The 17,872-nt window shown below is 37.7% G+C and overlaps 1 protein-coding gene across 1 annotated transcript in view; it reads right to left on the bottom strand.

The window, feature by feature from the left end:
- Ywhaz (tyrosine 3-monooxygenase/tryptophan 5-monooxygenase activation protein zeta) overlaps window positions 1–17,872 on the bottom strand; it is a 28,898-nt gene that overhangs the window by 9,204 nt on the left and 1,822 nt on the right. Inside the window, exon 2 of the mRNA XM_010619543.3 lies at window positions 15,983–16,287. Within this exon, the coding sequence (XP_010617845.1) occupies window positions 15,983–16,276 (294 nt within the window). The 5' untranslated portion in view covers window positions 16,277–16,287. The remainder of the gene's footprint in view (window positions 1–15,982; window positions 16,288–17,872) is intronic.

Genomic DNA, 17,872 nt, shown 5'->3' with positions numbered 1-17,872 from the left:
AAAAAAAAAAAAAAAAAAAAAAAAGCTACACCAGAAAACTCACTTAACTTTAGTCACTGTGTTCATAAATGTCACTAGAAATATTTTTATTAGTAACTTCAGTATTCCTAAAAATATCTTATTTTACAGAGGTTAACTTGTGCCGAAATTCTAAGTTTCCTAGGAATAAAAACAGTTAAGCATGACTTTCCTCAAGCTGAACACTGAATTTGCCATAAAACACAACTTAAAAGCTATTAACCAGAACCGGTAACAGGAGGGCTGCTGGTAAGGCAGCTTAGTCTACTTACTGGCCTGCACACCCAAAGTCAAGGGTAAATGACTCTGACAAGTTGCAAAAGATTAAAAAGAAAAAAACCCAAAAAACAAACAAAACAAAAAACCCCAAACCTGGCATACTTCTATTAAATATCTAAGAAGCATTATTTCAAAGCACCCCCGCCCGCCAAAACAAAAAACTAACTTTAACTGGATTAAAGATCAAATTAAACTAAACTAACTATTTAAAGGGGCTAACATTCTGGCTCACTGTGGTAGACTTTCTTCAAAGATGATCTCCACTAATTTCCCACTGTTCCTGTTCCTGGACACTACACCTCTTCCTCAAGAGGTATAATTTATTTCCTTCTTCAGAGTTCAGGCTAGCTTTGTTGAGTTGCTTTGAACAGAATTCAGTGCATGTGACGGCTGCTCCAGTTCTGGGCCTAACCCTTAGCAGGTCCATATGGAGAGTCTCCCTTTTGCTCTCTTGGATCCTTGCACTGGCAAATAAGTCAAACTACCCAGCTCACAAAGATACAGCCAGTTCACCCACTGCAATATATAAGTTAAGTCCTATCAGGTATTTCAGCCCCAGCAGAAGTCCTAGCTCAAAGCAGCAATAAGTAATCACAGCCAGTAACACGTGAAGAATTGTCCAGTAACATGGACACCAAGCCATAGAATCACAAGGAATAAACCATGGCTTTGAATGGTCTATTATGTAGCTGTTGACAACTAAGACCAGGACTCTGTAATTTTAATATATAATCATAGCATTATCACTAAAGCATTTTCTTTTCTATGGTTTGATTGTTCTGTATCCCCATGTATGATGTACAAATTACAATTATCCCCCATTTTACAGAAGTCAGTGGGACCTCAAACTAACAACTAGCTTATAAAGGGCTATCTCCAACTAGGCAGTATGACTAGTACTACTAACATTATGCTACATTTTTCTCCATCAACAGGCTGATACGTCTACTGAAAAGGATAATGTGATCAATCCCAAGAGCTACTAACACAACCATGAATCCAAGGTAAGGAAAAGATTTCAGCACTGTACTCAGACTAAGTTCTAGAATATACTTTACTGGTTCTTTAAAAATATAGTAAGATAGGCACTGACAAACTGCAGACTATCCCAGTAGGGATGATGGGTGAGGACACTAGCAAGTGTCACAAAGATGGGAGGCACAGCAGGACATGAACTGCTCCTAAAGACCAGTTAAATCTAGGGAGATACAAAATTTCTGTACAGACAACTTTTGGTTGTTCAAAACTGGAATCAAATGCCTGTTCAGTGAGTTCTCTTTTAGATGTGTAAGGAGAAATAAGAGGACCTCTTTGGTAGAATTAAAAAGCCAGATGTGGTCTTTTTCAACTCTAAGGGAAAATACAGAATTCACCAGGCTAATCTGTAACACAAAAGAGGCAACTGAGTGTTATACCTGCCAAACTGACCAAAGAGAAATGAAAGCCAATTTTCCAGATTCAGAAGACGAAGGAGAAAGCAAATGTAAAGAGACTAAGGACAAAAGCAGCCCCTTATCTGGCTGGGGATTTAGCTCAGAGGTTCTGGCACCTGCCTTGCAAGCCCAAGGGGACCTGAGTTTGGTCCCCGGTACCAAAAAAAAAAAAAGCAGCCTGTTATCAGAAAGTAATGGTATAGCAAAATGGGAAAAGACGGAGGTAAACAAAGTAGAAAATAAAAGCAATGATAGCTATTTTCAAAATACAGTTCCTAATATCCTGTGAAACAAACAATACCACCTTGTACATTTTGTTCACAACAGTATGATGAAAGCCAAGAGCGAGAACCACAATTTAAAAGAACAGCGGTGGGCTGAGCATTACCTAAGTGTGTCAGGTGCTGCAACTCCAACTATAAAACAAGGTGCAGCCTGTTTATTGCCTAAACTCAAACCCCAATTCACTGCTAAGAGATTCTGCAATCTCTCTGGCTGCAGGTTTCTTGTGTGTGAGAGAGGGATGTTAGCAGACATAATACCTGGGGGTGCTGTAAGGATGAGATGAGTTAACAATTTACAAAGCATGTAGAATACAGCCTACAACCTAGGAAGAAACCCATGAGGAAATGGGTACACTACAGTAACTTTAAAACACAAGCAGGTCAACTCACACTCAGAAACTGCCTCAGATCTGGATTCTTTTCTTGTAAGAACTAATTTTCTTATTTAAAAAAACTTGTAACAACAAATGCTATTTGTTTTAAAACTTTCTTTCTCAAGATCTCTATATGCTCATACATTTATCTTCCTCACGTTGCTATTTTTAAAGATGGTTGCCAAATACCTGAATGAGTAAGGTCAGACTGGTTATAGTTTTTTCAAGTGAAAAGAAAAACCTATAAACAAAAGCGGCCACCTTCACAGTTGGCTGTGGGGTCTGGTGCAGCCTTGGTCCTGTGGAGATGGTGCAAAGTGTTATTAAAAACACCAGGGGCCCCACAAAGCCCTGTTCTACCCAGGTTTACCAGGAGATTGGGGAGGAGTGAAGCAGATGAACCTCAGTTTATAAAGTCAGCAGTGCCAACAAAAAAGAAAAGCTTTGTAAAGGTTCAAGTTTTGTGCCTCCTCATGGCCATCATCACCAGCTCACTATGTACACAAGTGAAGTCTGCCTGTAAATTTAAGCAGGCTATGTTAGATCAAACACAGAATGTCACAGGCACTTGTGCAAGTACCATTTTTACTATATGGCATGAATAAATGTGAGATGCATCCCTCTTAAAATAAGCAGTTATGTCAGTGCACAATCCCAAGCATGCTTTCTGGAGACAAATATTGTACAGGGGTCCACCATATCCACATTTTATATTTATGCATCCCACACACTGTGACTCTAAAATATTTGAAGAAATAAACTATGTAAGGCACGTACACACTTTATTTTTTAATCATTCTCTGACAATACAGTATAACTTACAATGGTATTTACATTTTATTAGGAATTGTAAGGATTTACTGATGATTTAAAGTATATGAGATGTGCAAAGATTACATGCAGATACTAACATCACTGTATCTAAGGGACGTTGAGTGAGCAGCTGCGGACATGGGGGTTCCTGGAACCAGATGCCTGTGGACAGGACAGCTGTGCTTTTCACTTTGCTTCATAAAAAGGAAGTCTATGTAAAGACTAGTACAATTAATTTTGTGGCTCCAAGGACAGGAAAACATTTTTTCTTAATTGTTGAGTGCAGAGGCGAATAATATAATGATTACTAGGTACAATTGGAACCACTGCCTTTATTAATGCTAAAGAACCAGCAGTTTCAGCCTTCCTTGCTTCTATACCAGTGCTAAAGGTCAATAATGATAGTGTCATGCAAATTGTGACCTCAGGGAGCCACTCGAAAGATTTCCTCTGCCTCCCAGAGGGCTGGAATAACATGTGTGCCACCGCACCTGGACAATATACACCCACTGTTCAAGTGTTTTGTTTCTGAGATGACTCTCATATGTACCTCAGACTCCATAAGGACATGTTATGCCTGTTTTAAGCACTAAAACATTAAATCCCAACTGATTTACAATATATGCATTATATGAACAGCTTCATTTCAACTAATTTTATTTAGAACAATTGTAAAAGGCAGAATGAAATTTTATTAGCTTAGTACCATAAAGCCTACTTCTCCAAGTCATCATTAAAAGCTACTGCTTTACAAACTTCTAAACAGTCCAGACAAACATGATAGAAATTACTAGGTTGATACTATGTGAGAAAATAAGAATTTTCCTTGAGAAAAAGTTTTCTTTTCTGAAACTGCACATTTAAAATGACAAATGTTTGGGCACTTTCACCACACACATATATTCAGAAACAGCATCAACAGGCTAAGTACCTAACAGGCTTGTGTGGCCCATGAAAAACTGTATATAATCACTTGGAAGGAGGAAGAGACCAAAGAAAAACCCACCTGAGAGGATAAGAAGACCATGTGAGGTGAAAAAATTGGCTGGGAAGTTAAGGAGGCACGCTACTGGTGTAACTGCCACAGGATGTGACAGAAGTTTCTAAGACAAAATCAAGACATTATTTATTTCAAAACTCCCTCTCATTTTATCCCAGGAAAGCATCTCAAATGCTTTAACCACATCCTACCCACCATCATGCCTTCGATGGGCATTAACGTGTTTATTCACGACAGGGCTTTAAATTGGATGTCTTGCTGCTGGGCAGTCATCAGTGTGACTCAAGCCAGTGTGTTACATCATTTACAGTGACACCTCCTCCCACCTGCCTTTTTCTTAAAAGGGAGTCAGAGGGAGTCTGAGAATTTACATACCAAACTCTAAAAACATTAAGACAAATACCCAATTATGAAGTACTTCATGTTTACCTCTGTGCTTAAAATATGGCCATCTGCCACCATACACTTCAAATTAAACCACCAGGGCCTACGTGCTGTGAGCTGGGTTTGCCAACTAGGCTAAGTATCTAACAAAAAATGTATTTCAAAGGAAAGTTATAGAGCTAGGACAGTATTTTCCTCTTTGAAGAAATACCCTCATTTTAAATTGATAACCCTTTTAAAAAGCTCTTTGGCCAAAATACATTTAGTATGTAACTTTTGACAAAGTAATCATAACTAGGATTTTTTTTTTCTAGTAAGTTTATTGGTACTTTTTAAGTATACAGTACAGTTACATTCACCATTGGGATCTTGTACTTTATATGACGTATCTTGGTTCTTTTTTTTTTCCCATTCCCCTGTTCTCTCTTTACCTTCCACCTTCCCTATTTACAAAGACTTTGTTACCATTTCTTTTATTTTTTCTTTTCCCTTCTTCCCGAATCTCCTACTCCTTTAGACCTTTTCTTCCTATTTCACATTATCAGTTATACATTTGATCCTTATTTACACGTTTAGTTTTTCATACAGGACCATTCAATATGTATTTACACACACGTGTGTCCTATTTATTTCACTTAAGAGTATGGGCTCTGGGGCTGGGGATTTAGCTCTCAATGGTTCCACTGCCTACCTTGAAGTGCAAGGTTCCAATTTCAAACCTGGTACCCCCACCAAAAATAAAGTACAGCCTCAATGTGCATCCATTTAGCGCTACTTGTCTCTAGTTTCTCATTCTTCACGGCTGAGTAGTACTCCATTTTATAAAAACCCACATTTTCTTTATCTAGTCTCCAGGTGATGGGCAATTGGGCTGTTTCCAGATTTTAGCTATTACAAACTGTGCCACTATAAACACGGGTGTGCATATATCACTGTGGTAAGGTTCTTTAAATCTTTTGGGAGACACTCAGCAGAGGAATGGCTGGGTCAAACAGGACTTCTAATCCTAGTTCTTTGAGGTTATCTCCACATAGACTGGATATCTTTTTTTGAGACAGGGTCTCTCACTATGTACTCCAGGCTGGCCTTAACTAAGTAGCACAGGCTAGCCTCAAACTTGCCCATGATACTCTTACCTCAGCCTCCCTCCCAGGTGCTAGAATTACAGGCTTGTACCACACCACCATGCTAGGTCAGGGTGTCTATGCTAAACAATCTAACTGATACTTTTGGCACACGTTTTAAGAAATCTTCACTGCTGTTTAAACTCAAAAATATAATGGATTGTTGTTTAAGTAACAGGACAGCATCATTTGTCTCCCAATATGATTTGCTGAAGACAAAGTATCACCTCCCAGAAACCATTGCCTAAAACACAAAGTGAGAATAAAGAGAAATCATAGTTCAAAACCAGCTAAGGAACAATCTATAAAAAAACTTGCCAGTAGTCTTGATAATGTGTCAACATTATGAAAGGGAAAGACTGAAAAATAATCTATATTAAAGAATAGTAATAGAAAAACCCCAAAATATTATCTGGAAACCACTGAGGAAATATGGTGGTACTCTGTGAAATTTAAGTAGTTTTACAGGCTATGTAACAGTTTAAGATCATCACTTTTTTTTTTTTAAGTTCTTAGTTTGAAAATAATATTGTGGTTATATAACACATTAATGTGGGGACATAATGAAGGATATGTATGAAATTCACACTGTCGTATTTTTCTAACTCTGAAGTTATTTCAAAATGGAAATAAGGAACTGGTTAGAGACAACCACATGTAAAGCAGGTAATATTCCCCTTTGATTTGTCTTTTGAGACAGGGTCTCACTATGTAGTTCAGGTTCCCCTTGAGCTCACTATGCAGTCCAGGCTGGCCTTGGACTCTCAGTGATTGTCTTTCTCGGCCTCTTGAATCCTGGGATTACAGGTGTGTGTGCTGCCAACCCAGCCACCACCGATTATTTATTATTACTATAATCTAAAAACAAATTTTAAGAAGTAATCTTAAAGAAATGGCACAGAAATCAATGTATTTGTAAAGAAAAACAAAGGGTGGTGGAAAGGTTTTCAGTTTATCCTGAGTATTTCCTTAAGGGTTATATTTAATCTCACAAAGACTGAACATACAACTGGGCTGACACGTTACCAAATATGTGAGTGGAAAAAAGACTAATCCTTCATAACCCAGTCCTCTACTTAGATTGTACTATCACGGCTCATCCTGCAGAAACACTACAAAGACATCAAGATACAGAAACACTTCTTTTACACAAAGCATAACACTACTCCAAGGTAAAAAAAAAAAAAAAAAAAAGGAAGCAGCAAGAACTTTAGGTACAAGAGTCCTCAGCCATGATTCTCATTAGTATAGAACTCTAAGATACAGTCTAAAGCAGAAGCCCTCACTTTTAGTTTAATAAAATTTAGTGATTTTCCTTTTTTTTTTGGTTTTTTGAGACAGGGTCTCACTATGTAGTTGAGACTGCCCTGGAACTCACTATGTAGCCCAGGCTGGTCTCGAACTCACAGTGATCCTCCTGCCTCAGCCTCCCGAGTGCTGGGATTACAGGCATGCGCCACCACACCCGGCTAGTGATTTTTTTTTTTTTTGATACCAGGGACTGAACTCAGACCTTGCACTTGTGAGGCAGGCAGTGGCACCACTGAGCTAAATCCCTGGCCCAAAGTTTAGTAATTTTTAAAAAATTCAAGTAGTGACATTTTTTGGTTAATGAAAAGCTGTATTCTTCCTATAATCATAAAACCTTAGAACGGATTTAATGTTTTGATAAAGTGGTACTATAGTATAAAGTACTAAAAATATTAACATGTTCTCTGTGACCTAACATAAATTACTGAACCTTTGAGCTTCACTGTCTCAATTTGGTGAAATGAAAATGCCATGTGGATGTTCTTTCAACCCTAAATTCAGTAATTCTTTAAAATTCAACTCTCAATGTATTATTTAAAAACTCACAAAATACTGCATTCTACAAATGTCATTCATTAAAAACAAAACATCCTCAGGGCTGGGGATTTAGCTCAGCGATTCGGTGGCCTGCAAGTGCCAAGGACCTGAGTGTGATCCCTGGTACCAAAAAAAAAAAAAAAAAATCCTCCTTTCCAAATCAGGGAATAGGGCCGGATGTAGTGGCGCACGCCGGCAACTCCCAGCACTGAGGAGCTGAGGCAGGCAGATAGTGGGTTCCAGGTCAGTCTCAATTACACAGTGAGACCCTGTCTCAAACAAAACAAAACAAAACAAAACAAAACATAGGGAATAATTTCATTACCATTCTCAGGCACAATATAGTTCAAATTTCTAGTCCTGTACAATTCTTTCACGAAGAAAGGTAACTTTCTCACAATTTTGACTTTGTTCTACAGAACCACTAATTCTATTACTCCTAAATCTCTTAATTCTAAAATGAAAGCAAAGACATTTTTTGCAATGGGCCCTACTGCCTTGGAGATTAAGTCTCTTACTCCCTCTTGTGGCCGGAGCAACTTTTCATTTTTCTCTTAATTGCATTTTCCTCAGTTGCTTCCAACCAATTAGAAAAGTGCTCCATCAAAAATTTTATAATGACATCAGGTGGTGTCAAGAGCTAATTAAGTATTTGGAAACATTCTGACTTTAAAGTCATCTTTCTATGAAATGTTTGACCAAATGGCATGCAATTTTAAGGGTGCTATAGAAAGATAGTTGTTTAACCTCAATGACAAAACACTGAAGGATAAGAGGATTTCCACTACTTTCCTAACTGAATTTCCCAATAATAAAGAGGTAGCAAATTTTCACCATTTAACTATTTAAAAAAAAACAAGAAATGTGATACAAAAGTATATTATTCCATTAATACTAATGCCACCCTTAAAATATTAGTATTTATGCTCAAAATTAAGCAAGCTATCTGAGCAAAACTTAATGCTAGAAATGTGTACTGTTGTTTTTTGAAAAACCAACTGGATGAATGGCTAACAAAGCAGGACTAAAAACTGCCACATTAAATCAGTTCAGGGAATTGCCTGTTTCTGCATCACCAATGCTCACGAAATTTTAGTGACTTTAAAACATTTAGAAAAAACCCAAAATGTAACCCCTAAAGATAAATTAAAATGGCTAGTACCGCCGGGTGTGGTGGCGTATGCCTGTAATCCCAGCACTTGGGAGGCTGAGATAGGAAGATTGCTGTGAGTTTGAGACTAGCCTGGACTACACAGTGAGTTCCAGGTCAGTCTCAATCACACAGTGAGACCCTGTCTCAAAAAAAAAAAAAAAAAAAAAAAAAAAAAAAAAAAAAAAAGAAAAAACCTAAAAAAAAAAAAAAAAAAAAAAAAAAAAAAGGGCTAGTACCACAAAGAAGTGAGCACCACCAAGTGGCACTGCTAAACTTCTACTTTACAGCGTACATAGCCCAGGCAAGCCCAGGAATGCTACATGTTAGACACATATGGCCCCATTTCTCAATTATTTCTATCACAAAGCTTTTATGTTTAAAACACATTTTCACAGCATTTTTAAACCTGCACAGGAACATTATGTATAAATTCCCTTATGAGTTTTATCATATCTAAAAAAAAAAAAGAAAGAAAAAGGTTAAAACAGCCCTTCTAAGTTCTTCCATAATACATATAAAGTTTTATGGGTACGTATGCATAACCTGTACTAAATTTATCACTTCCACAAAATAAGATAGATTTTATTCCTAATGATTCAACTAAATAGTCTGCTGATGATTTGACCCCCTTTTAGATGAGCACAAAGGACAAGTCAAGGGAAAGCCATTACTCAACAGCATGACTTCCAACTGCCCAGCATATTCGGCTGTACTACTAAAGTACTTATCAAAATGATTCAAGAATTTGCTATTTCCAGTCTAAATGTTTTATAGCCTGCCTATATAATACTACCCTCAACTGTCAATTCCATAGAATCACTTTTTAAATAATGTGCTCTTGGTGGATTTCATTTAGTGTCTCTGAGGTGAAGGCCAACTACGTTCTTCCAAAATGTGGACCATGGTATGTATTTACTACACTGGGGGAGGGGGGTGTCAACAAAGCCCCAGTTCCTGGGGTTGGGATCAAGAAATGGGTTTCTCTCAGAAAAGCATTTGTAATTAACGAGAAACATCAAGTCACTACTGAGTGCCTTGAGAGCATCAGATCCCTAAACCTGTTTTGAAAATTAGGATTTCTGACCTCCTTCCACACACACACACACACACACACACAAACACACGCACACAACCCCACCCACATACACCCCACTGCATCTCTGGGTCCTTGGTGGCGAGAAATACTGTTAGGCTTAATATTTGCAGAAGGTTCCTCTAATTTCTTTGGGCAACCTTTACCCAGCCATTTTGTAAGAAACATGTGGCTACTTACTGTCCCTGAAAAGATAATCAGCTCCAAACTTCAATAATGTCACAATGCATCAAACAAATTAAATTCTTACACTACAAAAACTGGGCACTTGCTGTAAATTAAATGCCACACAGAGAATTAAATAGAGAACTGGAGAATGGTCCCTGCACAGAAATGGCCTAGTAAAATAGGAAATACTGAGTTATGCTGGTTTGGCATGACATTCCCCCCAGGCCAAATTCAAGTTTGGGCCACCTAAAGGTGTAAAGTGTATCATATCCCTTCAGGGTACAAATATCAATGGTCCTGCTTCTCAAGGAAAATGAAGAAATGTAGCCAATCCCCTAAAGCAGAACATGACTTAGATATCAAGCTTAAAATTAAGTTCTCAATGAGAGGATGAAGCTGAAACCCTTGGACCATAAGATGCGAGTTGGCAATGACCTGCATCAGGAACAGAGAAGACCAAGCCAGCACAAGTAATAGCTGTATGCAAGGGATCTTGGGAAGGATGGAACAAAAGAACAAAAGCAGTGTTTTAAGGTTACAGTAAGAGACATGTGCAGAAAAGAACAATAAAAGTAGCAACTCCAAGTGAGTGACCAGCAGCAATAAATGGATGTTCATATTTCAGCCTTTGCATACTAAGGATAGATTAAGTTTATCTACACAGTACCACTTTCTTATTTTGCAATGTGCATTTCTCCTGGGTACCACCTATGGGAATGTATCATACAAATGATTATCAGCGGGAATGTAAAAGGTTGAGAACTAATGATCTAAGTAACAATTTGCACTGAGAAAAAAATTAGGATAGGCAGTTTCAAAGACGACAAATTCTGACTTTGAGCACACAGAAAATGACAGCAGTCCCAAGTCCGCTAACAACTTGAGCAATTTGTCCTCAATGTAAAACTGTTGAGTGAAGCAAAACCTATGACGGGAATTCTAGAAAAAATTTTAAAAGCCTTATTAGAATTTCAATGGATTGTAAGTTTATCTAACTTAGTTGCTATCAGAACATCTATCAGTTTGATTCTTTGCCTCACACACTCTTCAGTATAATTGTGCCAAGGATCATTTATTTTGGGAACAAAAACTTATGATGAAATTAATTCAACACTCTAAAGGTTACAAAGACAAAACTATTTCCTCAATGGACTCCCTTTATGTGTGAGAATCATTCAGTAGACATTAAAGTAGGAATTAAATGGGGGTTGGGGGGGTCCTGTTTTTAGTAGCTTAAGTTGCCCCAAAGTAAATCCAATTCTGTACAAATGTGCAAACCACTACTAATGAACTGATGGAGCACTAAGAATATATTCTGCTATTAAGAATTCTTAAATTTCATTACAAGAGAACTATTTTTAGGTATTACCAGCCTTACTTCTCCGAGGCAAAATTTGGTGTCCTTTCTTTTATTTTAAAAGTATTTTTCATGACCTGTAACATCTCCAATCCTTACTTTTACAGAATATAGTGGGCCTTTCATGATCTGACCTGTACCCCTCTCTTCTGAAATCATTTAAAGGTCTTAAATTTAAGGCTGCTCCCTTCTACTGGTCTCATAAAATGATTTGGAATTTAACAACTCTCATGCAGAAACTTCACTTAATTTACCAGATCTACAAATTCCATTTCACTAGTAGGACTGGTTTATGTCATGTTTTTCATTCCTAGAGAAACCCATAACTTGGAGCTACATGCTCCAGGGTACCATGGTTTCTAGTCATTCTCAAGAGCAACCTTCAGCTTCTACAAACAATTACACATCCATCAAAAGTCTGCTGTATGTTTTTAAAACTATTCCAATTAAGTGTTAATGAAGTTATGAAATGACGTGGAAAAAAGTGGAAAAGGTCTCAATCTCCTATGAAAAACAGGTAAACGGACATGTTTTAATTTAAAATTAATTTTAAAGCCAAAAATGATCACATACTTTAACTTTTTCAATTAACCAACTGGGAAGCTTGAGGTGCTATGAGAATCTCTTTGAATGATAAAATGCTGCTCATTAAACAAAGAATCAAAAGGTAAAAAGCTGTAAATTACTACAGCCCTAAAATGGCTTAGTCCCCACTTTCCTAATTCAAATATACATGCTAGGGCTAAAAAGAATGTCGTGGACAAATGAAAAAGAGCTAAATCATTTGTAGTATATAGATTCTTCTTGTATCTTGAGACTTTCTCAGGCTTTAAATTCTAATTGTAGTCATAAATCCTTTACTCTTTCTCTTATTAACTGTCTTCACAACTTACATCACTAAATATCTCCAGGTTATCTGCATCACTTTCAGTCAGGACCCAACTTTCTTGCTCTGTATTGTTTACTACACATCAGGTTGACCTGTTGCTCTTGATCCAGCTGTCATTTTTCTCCACACCAAACAAGGAACACCTACCTTTGTGTTCATTTTCCTTCTGTTTCCACCATTTCCACTCCATACAACTCAGTATTCCCAACTGTACAAAATATCTGAGTACCAACACTTATTGAAAGACTACATGGGAGGCACTGTGTCTAAACCACATGATCTTTGTACTTTAAAAGCAATGCATGACAAAGATATGTGAATATGGACTGTAACTAAAGTAGAAGATGGGTATAACAACATCATTTTCAGAGCTCTTCTGAAAAGCTTAGTCTGATGAACAAGCTGCCGCCTAGTGATTTTCAGCATTTAAAAACTAGCCCAATATAGCAGTTAAAAAAGCCCAAGGCACACACTGATTAGATTCAGAGTAGGGAAAGCTCAAAAAGTTGCCTGGTTTCCTGTCTGGTTCTTGGCTCTTTTTACAGTAGTGGCTGTTCCATGGGCTGGAGGCAAATCATGCTCAGCAACCACACCTTAAACTCCCAGGCAAATAAGATACAACTCAGTCACATTAGTCACATTAACTGAATCACTATTATAGTTACTCAATACTGTTGCCAACTGTTAACTAAGACATACAGTTTTATTGCTTTTTCTTCCAGGACTCCTGGAAGTAAAGAAAGCCATTATTTGCCTTTATCAGTGGCTTTCAAAACTTTAAACGAAACATTCCATAATCTGATAAGTGGCATTGACTCTCTGTCTCAGACACTTAATGGATCATTTAACTCTCATTCACATGGATTCTGTAAGAGACCCCTGTACTACTATATATTGCTCATCACTGCTCTTAAAACAGAACCCAAAATAAGGTAATCCAGCTTATATTACTGGATTCTCATTCTTCACAGCAATCCTGTGCAGTGGGTATTATTTCTATTTTATTGAGTTCAGTTTAGAAGTACTGAATGATTTCCACAATGTAAGACTGTGGTTTGACTTAAAAGTCTTGAGTTTTTTATACAATATATATCTTTCAGTTTGAGTCAGCGTTTCCCCCTCATTTTTGGTTTTCACTCCATTATTCTTGGGCAGACAAAAACTACCCAATTTAGACGACATCTTCCAGGTTTATGCAAAGTGCCAGGTATCCCTAGTGTGGAGTCCCTCCCAGTCACCAAGAGCCCATTTGTCCTAAGTATCTGGCAGGAAGGGCAAACTGCATTAGTTCAAATACTTCAATTTCAAACACACAAGAAAAACAGCCTCAAGTTCTTTTGCATGCAGCAAAGTCCATGTTGTGAAGATTACTCCAGTGACCACCCCCACAGTAATGATCTCCAACCAGCTCCTTCCTGCAAGCAGAGTCTGGTCTGAAGTGGTATAAACACCTGATAAATACATATAATCAAAGTGGGTTACTAAAGACATCTTTGGAAAAACCAAGAATTCCAGCCATTAGGCTTTTTTTTTTCTTTTTTCAGGAAGAAGGGTCAACCATGATGATGTAGGTGTCAAAATAACACAATCTGGTTTATCACTTATACTACCCACCAGGAACATTAATTCTGCAAAAATGTTACACTTGTTTTTCTCAAATCAAAAATACACACTTTTATCAAGTGTAGTAAATATTTTTTCTTTGAAATATCAGCTCTGCTTATACAGTATTTTACTAGAAACTTTATGCAAAATGTTTCTATGTCAACATGACCTCTAAAAAAATGTAGTAAGTGTACTTATAAAGGTATCAATAAACACTGAATATCCCCAGCCTCAAACAATGCTTTAGAAAATTAGCAGCACTGATGACCTAATTCTATGTACCATCCTCTTTCCCAAGATGACTTTCTATATTTTAAGAAATGCTTGAGTATCCATTACGTTTTGAACTGTGGAAAGGTAACAGAGAGCTTTACTCTCTAAACCATTTATGTGTTATACTTTTAAAAGTGAAAATTGCATTTACACTTTACTAGAAGCCACTGCTATTCCAAAGGAGGTAAACACGACTACTGATTCACATATACGGGCCCCTTTAATAAATCTTTAAAAAATGAGAGATCATTCTCATCTACTCTTTCTCTGAACAGTCTTTTTCTCCATAAACCAGAGTCAAAATTAAAAGTATTTTCCTAGAAAAATTCTCATAAGACTTTTAATACTACGTGGGAATTATGCAAATACCTACCTGGAGCAGTCAGTAAGCTTGTTAGTAGAAAGTAAATGTTATTATATCCCTTTTTATTTCTAAAACTGACTTGTTTTAAGGAAAATTATAACTTCTAATACCTTTTGAAGTCAAAATAAAATTAGTGTGTGTGGGGTGGGAGGACCAGATTCAAAACAACTTCATAACTAATAGAAAATACTAGTCAGTAAAGAAAGCAAAAAACAAACCAAAAGCCAACTAAATTTTATTATAGAAAAAAATATTTTATGGCTGGGCGTGGTGGTGCACACAGGCCAGCCTGGATTACACAGAGTTCAGGGCTAGCTTGAACTACATAGTTAGACCTGTCTCAAAATATAATTTACTTTTCAAATTTTAAATATTCTTAATTACCATAGCAAATCATAAGATACATATGCCAGCCTCAATAAAAGCACAATGTTCCTTTTTTCATGTTAGAAATAAACACTAAGTGTAAGCAATTACAACAAAAAATGCGCCCAAGATAAATATCACATAAGGCAGGGATTGTGAGGCTGTTTTTAGCAAGAATAAAAAATATCACTATTCTTTAAAGATGGCCTTAAGAAAATGTCCCACGTTATTATTTGCACCTGGATTTCCACACAATTGTACACAATTGTAGAATTAGGATGCTCCCTGTTTTTGCATACCAGAGCCCTGCATGCTGAAAACCAAGGTGTAACAGGAAGTCTTTCTGGGTAATTATTCTATAAAACCACTTCTAGTATTATTTCAAAAATTCCTAGCTCATTGAAAATGACTAGTATTCGTGCATATTACACACTAAGTGAACTGGATGGATTTTCTATTAGACTATTCTCAAAATTTTTCTGAAGACATTAGAAGACAAATTTTTAAGACATTAAAAATGAACCAAATGTTTTATTTTTTAAGCTTTTAGAGAAGCACGGGGTTTCAACACAGTGGGTATAACTACTTTAAATACTTCTGAACCTGGAACATCAAGTATATAACCTTTCACCATGGCTGTCAGCGTTCAAAGATGACTTTCAACATCTAAATGCAAGAGAAAGAAGTAACTGTGGAACCCAGCTTTCTACATAGCTGACTCATTGCATTAACATTACAGCAGCTAATCCAGAGAAAGGCCCTCCTGTCTACAAAGAGTCTCCTGTTACATTCTGTACATAAGATGTGTAAAATTCCCACACCCATACATGTACATTTAAGACAATCAGCTCTTGAATTACACCACGCAGCCTAACCTTAGTAACAACGGCAATATAATCGTTTGTTTCAACTAGTATAAAATATATTGTACCACAATCCATTTTTTTGCAAAACTATGTGAAATTTATCCCATTTATTTTATATAAGTTAACTACAACTGCTTCAGCATCTTTTAAACACCACTGCCCTGAAAACTTGTCTAAAACACTTGACTTTTTTTTAAAAGAAAAAGAAAAACCAAAGCAGGGAAAATTATAATAAAACTGATACTCATTATAGGACTTCGTTATAATAAAGCTCAACTTAATGATTCTCACCAGCACATCGTTGCAGATATCCCTTAGCTCAGTCTCAATTTTCTCTCTGTATTCTCGAGCCATCTGCTGCTTTTTCTCAGCACCTTCCGTCTTTTGCTCGATACTTGAGACAACCCTCCAAGATGACCTACGGGCTCCTACAACATTTTTATAAGCAACAGAGAGAAGATTCCTCTCCTCATTAGATAATTCAGCGCCTTGCTCAGTTACAGACTTCATGCAGGCTGCCATGTCATCGTATCGCTCAGCCTGCTCGGCCAGTTTGGCCTTCTGCACCAGCTCGTTTTTATCCATGCCTGGATATTCTGCAGGGAGAAAAAAGGAGTACTTAGAAATTCTTTCTCATTAAAATATACACATTCTATATCATGCTTGTGATCAATAACTATAAACACCTGATTACCTGTGAAAGATTCTTAAGAGAAAATGCAGCTTCATAAAAAGATGAAGTAGAAAAATTAATCATACTCAATAAAGTAGATGTAAAGTAAAATCGAGTTGCTTCATCTCTTTATAAGACCCTAAAAAGCACATCTGGGCAAATGGGCTACCTTAAAAAACCAGCTCCTACTTGTCCAAAATCTCAGCTTGATTCCAGTATCACTAAATGAGCTAAAATTAAGCAGCTTCTCACCATTCAGTATAAAAATGCCCACAAAAACCAGGACACTGGCCAGGGATTTAGCTCCACCGCCTGCCTTAGACGTGCAGAGGACTCGAGTTCAAGCCCCAGTACAAAAACAAACAAACAACAAAAAAAAAACACAAAACCCAAAAAACAGGATATTTCTATCATATTTCCAGAATTATGAGTCATGTCAATCTCGACAATGTTCACGACTTTTAACTTTCATCATAGTCTAGTCATTAAATTTTAATTGGTATTATCCTCACCCCAAAAATTTACATTTGCCAGCTTATTAGGGCATGAAAAATTTCTGGGGAAAGACCATCAAAGATCAGCATCTAACCCCCTTGTCTTGTCATATGCACATCAACTTAATACCGTTGAGCCCCAGAACTTGACTCTGTGACCACTACTAACATGTCACACTGGAAGCTTCATGTTTCGAAGTCACTGTGAGATCACACTGTATTTTGTTTCCACCGGTAGTAGTCACAATCTGAGCAGTACCCACGTCTTGTCACCTAATTCTCTTTCACTGTAAAGCTCCTTAGTCTTCCATGTACCTCCTCATTTTTCTTCAATTACCCCTTTGAAAGATGTTAACACAGAGAAAGATGCTACTAAACCATATATCGTGTTCACAAAAAGATTTGAGAGAAAAATACACAGCCTGAAACGCACTATTAGGCTACAAAGTGGATAGAACCACCATCCACTATGGGAATGGACTCCTTTTACCTTTTCAAGAGAAATCTCATTTTTTTTCCAACCAAATGAGAATCCCGCTATTTCAACAAGGAACGCACTAGGCTGAATTGTACTGTTCCAATGGGGGAACTATTCTGTAAATTAATTACCCCCCCACCCATCCCGGGAACTCAGAAACGTTCTCCGGCTAGCGTTAACTCTACTGAAAAATGAATTTCAAACCAGCACAAAGGTTTCCCTCCCCGGCACAAGGGGAAGTGGCCGGGGTTTCTCACGGGGTAGCAGGGCTGGAGGCCTCGCCTCCACACTGCGGAGCGGTTCGCCACACCCAGTTAACTCTCGGCGGGCCGCGGCGTCGCGAGACGAAGCGGAACCTCGCAGACCGTGACTTTCAAGTGCAAATCCTCCGTCCGCGCCATCCGCAGCCACCTCCCCTGCGAGGCTCCGCCCAGGCTGGTGCCTCCGCACCGTCCCCGACTCCTTTGTCATGGCGGATCGGCGTCGGGGAGCCCAGCCTACCGCCCCGCGCTCATCCCACCCCAACCGCTACGGGA

This window comes from Fukomys damarensis, unplaced genomic scaffold, assembly GCF_012274545.1.
Source record: "Fukomys damarensis isolate Sample0158 unplaced genomic scaffold, DMR_v1.0_HiC HiC_scaffold_5, whole genome shotgun sequence".
Lineage (NCBI taxonomy): Eukaryota > Metazoa > Chordata > Mammalia > Rodentia > Bathyergidae > Fukomys > Fukomys damarensis.
The sequence above is the reverse complement of the archived record's forward strand: the minus strand, read 5'-3'. Positions and strand labels throughout refer to the sequence as shown.